Below are 6,336 nucleotides of genomic sequence, written 5' to 3'. Positions count from 1 at the left end.
CAGGCTGTCGAGGACCCTAGCAGTCAGGCTTGGGGTGCAGGCTGTCGGTGACCCCAGCAGGCCCCAGAGGCTGACAGGCATCCGTGTGTGTGCTCTCTCCTGGTGACCCTGCCCCCCAGCAATCCCGGCCTCCGAGAGCTCCCTCCTGAGCTGGGGCAGCTGAGCAACCTGTGGCAGCTGGACACTGAAGACCTGAACATCAGCAGTGTGCCCGCAGAGGTCAGGAAAGAAGGTGGGTCCTCCAGCGTCAGCGTCACGCCTGCTGGGAGGCCCCAGCCAGCCACTGGGACCCAGGTAGAGACAGCGGAGACCCTGGTGCACTGTCCCAGAGTCCGTGTTTGGGGACGCCGAGCATCCCAGGGTGGCAGTTGCCGAGAACCTTCTCATAGTCGACCCTTGCACAAGATGGGGTTAGGGCACTGAGTCCCACACAGTCGGGAGTCCTTGGGTGTCGCTTCATCGCCCAAAGCGTAACTGCTAACAACCCTCTGTGAGCAGGAGGCCTCACTGATGACCGTCAGTGGACACGTGTCCTGTCTCCTACACGCCTGACAGGCTGTGTTCTTACAGCGAGGTCAGCTAGAGAAAAGGTTACTGAGAAAGTCTGGAGGAAAGACATCTCTTTCAGCACACTTACAGCGCCAGACCGCATGATTCTTCCTGCAAGTAGTCCGTGTCCTCCGTTTACAGGATGGAGAGTCTTAGCAGCACGCCAATGCCATTGTGCGTGACGCGAAACACGGTTGTGGGGCTCATGTAGACATCAGACGTGACAGATAATATGAAAGAGAAACTGGCATCGATGTACAGGTTTAAGGTTCATTCCCTGGTGATGAAACCCCATTGGTGGCTGACTAGCAGTCATTTGGGGTGTCACCGATAGGGACGCTGCACCCCGAGTCTGCACCCCAACTCGCGCCCCGTTTCTCTGACAACCGTCATATTCCTAATCGAGTATTCACAACCTGCCTGACTCTTTACTTTTTAAATATTTGTGGACTGTGCCATTCGCCTGGGAGTTTTTCACACAGTTGTCAATCTCCAAATAATTTTGCATCATGTTTACTTTTTGAAAGCCGCATAGGTGGGATCTTGCATCAGAGTCTGCTATGCGGTATTGACCTTGTGGGGAGACGGTGCCCTCCTAGCTGGCAAGGATGGCATCCTGGGCCCTTGGCTTCGACCCCCCTTCCCCGGGACCTCGTGTCCCCACGCCCACACACACACACACCCTAGAATGCACAGAAGCTGTTCTTTCGGGCAGGTTCTGTCTCGGAGGGCTGAGCGTGTCCGCCTGCCCGTCCGTGTCAGCCACTTCCCACCCTGCTCTCACGCAGGCCCCAAGGCCGTGCTGTCTCACCTGCGCGCCCAGCTGCGGAAGGCAGAGAAGTGCAAGCTGCTGAAGATGATCATCGTGGGGCCTCCGCGTCAGGGCAAGTCCACCCTCCTGGACATCCTGCAGACCGGGCGGGTGCCCCAGACGGCCCATGGCGAGGCCACCGTCAGAACAACCAAGTGGGAGCTCCAGAGGCCGGCGGGCTCTAGAGCCAAGGTGGGGTGCACAGTCTCCAGGGTGGGGTGCTCCCCAGGCCTCTCCTCCCAGCCTCTCCAGAGGGGCCCAGCGTCTCAGCCAGGCCCGCTGCGGGGTCTGCATGCTGTTTCAGCCAGCCCAGAGCAGCTGCTAAGCTCTTCACGTGACCTTGTAGTTTCCCTGCCACACCTAAGCGCAGGCCCTGGCTGGCACTCCTTCGCTGTCTCTAGAGTCCTCAAGGAGCTTGGAAAGGCAGCCAGGCCTCCCGCCCTGGCCCTAAGGATTCTTGTTCAGATGGTCTCAGATAGGGCTGCCCCCCAGGACTGGAAAGGAATTACCTGTGGTTAAAGCACACCTGTGTCCGCACCCCACACCCACAGGGGGGCTGAGAAATCACCCCTGGAATAAATGCCCTGCCCGCCTTCCACCCAAAGTCGTGAAAGTCTAACTCTTAAAGCCCCGTTTACAGTTAAGCCTTCCGTGAATGTTCCATTCACTATTGACAAGTGAACAGGAAATCTGTCTTTCAACAGGAAATCTGTCTTTCTCCTAAAGGGGAGCAAGGGGCCGGTGGGCTGTTGTGGGGTGGAACAGAGCCAGGCCCGTGGGCTGTTTCTCAGCGCGGGGGGACGCAGCCCGGTGCCTCCTTAATGCCCCACTTCGTGCTCACACAGAGCCACCAGGGAGCCAGGTGCAGGGGCTGTTGGTTAGGGAAACCCAAGGGGCCTTGAGGCCACAGGGGGCCTGGGTCCCTCCCGGCCCCCAGCCCCAACCCAGTGCCTCTAGCTCAAGCTCTGCTGCAGTGGGCCCACGAGTCACTTGCCCATCGGGTAAATCCAGTTGCAGTAATTAGCCGCTGACCCGTACGTAACCAGAAACGGGTCCCGCTAAAGACTGGGACTGTCTTTGGGGACAGTAAAAAAAAAATGAGTCTCTATGATGGGAAACCCAAGGGGATTGCAACTGAGATGGGAGAATGCGCAGAAATATTGTAAAAATAGACTATTATTTTAAAAAATCAGTAAAAAGAAGAAAAGGGAGGGGCCTCTAAAGTAACCACAATCTGAGGGTTCTCGCCTTTTAACAAAACCGAGTCCTCAGGGTCACTTTCTCCTCCGTATTCTTTAGCAAACAATTGCCCAGTACGTAGGGATGAACTCTCCGCTTTTTCTTTCCTGCCATCTCGAATGTCCACTCCTCTGGCTGGAGGACAGCCGCCTGACCCAGGCAGTCACAGCAGCCTGTGGCTCCTGGCGGGCTGGGCCCTCAGCCGGAGAACAGCTGTCGTTCCTCGTCTTTCTCCAGACTCATCAGCAGGCTGTCTCCAAGCCAAGACACAGCAGCAGCGCCGAAACCATTCTTTGGTAGAAAACTGCAGCCTTAGCCTCTTGGGCCAGACTCTTACCTCATAGCATAAGAGAGAAACCACCGTTTACACAGCCGTTCCCGGCAGCCCAACAGCTGAGCTTTCTAAGATTCCCGAGGCAGGGCCGGCTCCCATCCTCCTTGGTGGGTGCTGCCCTTGGACCTGGAGGCCGGGCTCCTTGGCTCAGCCCCCACGCAGGGAGCTGGGCACGCCGTGAGCGCTGACGTCCGTGCTGGGCAGACGGAGGCAGGACCAGGCCCTGCAGTGAGGCTCAGACTCGGGGGGTTGGGAGGGCCTGGCCTCCCACTCCGTTAGCAGTAGACGGAAGCCCCGAAGCCAGCCTCTGGGCCACAGGGCCCGTTCCCCCTCCTCACACCTGTCCTTCAGATAAACAGGGAGATGGGCAAGCTTTTTTTTGTCTTTTTAGGGCCCCCAGAAGAACATTCACAGTGATCCACAGGCTGGGTCCAGCCGACCACATTTTTGGTTTCTTTTTTTTTGTGGTTTTTCAGAGACGAGAAACTTTATCACTCATGGCAATAACATTCGCTGTAATAGCAACACTTTCTTGTACCTCCAGCCATGACTTCTTTTATCATTACATGGATTTATTTTCTTACATCGTTATTATTTTTAGGGTCGTGTTTGATGTCTCCCCTCCAGTGTAGCTGTGTAGTTCTCCCACCACCCAGTCACCCATGAACCACCACCAGCCCCTTGTGCTCTTCCTTCCCCTGTTAGCCCCTCAGCTGCCTCTCCCCTGCTCCGTGCCTGAGATCTGCAGTCGCCTTGCAAGTTTTGTCATTTCCTGACACTTTGTCTGGTTTCCCTAGATCCCACCTGTAAGTGAAACCATCTGAAGTGTCTTTTTCCTTCTGACTTATTTCACTGAGCACTGTCCCTACCAGTTCCATGTTGCTGCAAATGGCATGAAGTTACCTTTTTGATTGCTGAGTAGTATTCCATGTGTATCTATAGCATATCTTGATCCATTCATCTCTTTGGGGGGCATTTAGTAGAACCTCGGTTTCTAAAAGCCTCCCTCTCGCTGCCTTGTTGTTCAAGTAGGTTGAGTCTGTGGAATTCAACGTCTGGGACATCGGCGGCCCCGCCAGCATGGCCACGGTCAACCAGTGCTTCTTCACAGACAAGGCCCTGTACGTGGTGGTCTGGAACCTGGCGCTGGGGGAGGAGGCCGTGGCCAACCTCCAGTTCTGGCTGCTGAACATCGAGGTGAGGGGCCCCAGCCCTTCAGTTCTCTGTCCTCAGAGCACCCCAGAGGTCCAGCCATGCTTCTGAAGTGTCCCTCTTTAGTGAGAAAAAAAAAAAAAAGAAATGGTTAGAAAGAAATGCCTGGCATTTGCTGTGTAAGGGGCAGAGGGAAGAGAGGCTTTCATAGAAGGTGCTAGTGTCACAGGCCACAGTGAAGCATTTAAACTCCCCTTCAGCCAGACAGTGGTGCACTTCTCCTCTTCCTTAAATTAAGAGGCTCCTCCTAGCTCTTGGACACAAAAAGGGGAGCAGAGCTCCCCACCCAAGTGCAAAGGTCATGTGGGCCTGAACGCAGGCCCTGGGTAGCTTTTACCCTGTCTAAAGGGGTCAGAATCCAGGAAGCGGTGGTGGGGATGCCCGGCCTGGGGTGGCAGGCTGCGGTAGGAGCCAGGACTCCCCTCTAGGGCTGCCGTTCTTGCCTGTGGGAGCTGGTGCCCGTCCTTCCCTCCAGGGGAGGGAGCGGGGCTCAGTCTGAGGCTCTCTTACAGGCCAAGGCCCCAAACGCTGTGGTGCTGGTGGTTGGGACACATCTGGACTTGATCGAAGCCAAATTCCGCGTAGAGAGAATCGCGACCCTGAGGGCTTACGTGCTGGCACTCTGCCGCTCCCCCTCCGGCTCCAGGGCCACCGGCTTCCCGGACATCACTTTCAAACACTTACAGTGAGTGTCCCGGGGTCCCCTGCTCGCTCCTGCCTCCCTTACTTGACTTATTCTGGGAACACAGATGACTCTTGGTCCGGGGGCCAGCATCCAGTTGGTGGCAATTGGGCCCCCAGAACAGAGCTTCCCTAAGTGAGGACAAGCAGACCTTCTCTGTGCCACCTTTGGGGCGTCCCTCCACCCCATGTGCTGGGCCCCCATGGGACAGGCCCTGCAAACCTGTGCCCCAGCCCTCATGGTCCTGGCTCTCTGTTCTCTCAATAGAACGGACCCTGGTGGCCCGAGAGGCCCTGGGGGGATGGGGGAAGAGTGTTGTGGATGGGAGTCAGAGTGGCTGGCGAAGGTGGCACCAGCTCCCGGGGCCTGTCTCTCTCCTGCCTCCTGTCTGCCTCCTGTCCTAGTGCCGCGTCCACAAATGATGAAACTGAGGCCCCCTGGTGGCAACACAGCGCATTGCTGCAGTTGTGCCTGCAGCAGGTGGGGGGTGGGGAGGGTAAGTTGTTGGTAGGAAGCTGGTGCTCTAGCCAGCCTGGGACACCTCCACCTGGCCCAGAACAGGCATCCGCCTGTGATCTTGAGCGTGTCCCCTGGGCTCTGTGATGATGGTGGCCCTGGCACCGGCTCCTTGTCCCCGTCCCTGTGTGTCTTGCCGCTGCTCTGTAGAACAGACACACTGGGAGCAGACGGGCATCTTGTGAGCTATTCCCAGCACAGTCCTCGGCAGAAGTAAGACCTCCAGGATCTTTCGTGTCCACTTTCCAGAAGTTCCCTCAGCTTGCCAGTGTCCAGGACGAAACTAAGGAAAAGAGGAAAAGAGCTGAGACAGAGAGGGGGGCGCGAGGGGCGGGCTGGTGATTCTGTGTTTGTTGCATGCACAGCGAGCTCTCCTGCAAGAGCCTGGAGGGCCAGGAAGGGCTGCGGCAGCTCATCTTCCAAGTCACCTGCAACATGAAGGACGTGAGCAGCACCATCGGCTGCCAGCGACTGGCAGGGAGGCTGGTGTGTACCTCGCTCACTGTTGGAACCGGGACAGGAGGCTGCTTCCCACCTGTTGGGGCTGCAAGGCACCCGCTTTCTGGGCCATGAGACACATTCGTAGTTTCTCCGGGCTCCGCAGTCCCGGTATAATCATTTTCCTGGGGGAAGAGACGGGACGGGGAAGTGGTAGAAGACAGTCCTCCTGCTCGGACTCCAGGAGGTAATGGGTGAGCCGCCTTGTCCCCTGCCCGTTAGATCCCCAGGAGCTACCTGAGCCTCCAGGAGGCGGTGCTGGCCGAACAGCAGCGCCGGAGCCTGGAAGACGATGTGCAGTACCTGACAGACAGGCAGCTGGAACAGCTGGTGGAGCAGACACCGGACAATGATATCAAAGACTACGAGGATCTCCAGTCCGGTGGGTGGGCAGGGGGGTGCCTAGGGCTACTAGCAACTGAGGGTGCAAACCGCACCCCCGGGGGGATGGGCTGGGGTCTCTAGTGGGTGGGCAGGGGGGGGCCTAGGGCTACT

At 57.4% G+C, this 6,336-nt stretch overlaps 1 protein-coding gene across 2 annotated transcripts in view; it reads left to right on the top strand.

The window, feature by feature from the left end:
- Positions 1-6,336, top strand: part of LRRK1 (leucine-rich repeat kinase 1) — a 102,010-nt gene that overhangs the window by 66,136 nt on the left and 29,538 nt on the right. For both annotated transcript variants that reach the window (XM_012732751.1, XM_012732750.1), the window contains 6 exons: positions 120-232; positions 1,338-1,552; positions 3,966-4,130; positions 4,658-4,830; positions 5,709-5,829; positions 6,064-6,223. In XM_012732751.1, coding sequence (XP_012588205.1) covers positions 120-232; positions 1,338-1,552; positions 3,966-4,130; positions 4,658-4,830; positions 5,709-5,829; positions 6,064-6,223 — 947 coding nt within the window. The remainder of the gene's footprint in view (positions 1-119; positions 233-1,337; positions 1,553-3,965; positions 4,131-4,657; positions 4,831-5,708; positions 5,830-6,063; positions 6,224-6,336) is intronic.

This window comes from Condylura cristata, unplaced genomic scaffold (assembly GCF_000260355.1).
Source record: "Condylura cristata isolate star-nosed mole 26May11 unplaced genomic scaffold, ConCri1.0 scaffold00035, whole genome shotgun sequence".
NCBI lineage: Eukaryota > Metazoa > Chordata > Mammalia > Eulipotyphla > Talpidae > Condylura > Condylura cristata.
The sequence above is the reverse complement of the archived record's forward strand: the minus strand, read 5'-3'. Positions and strand labels throughout refer to the sequence as shown.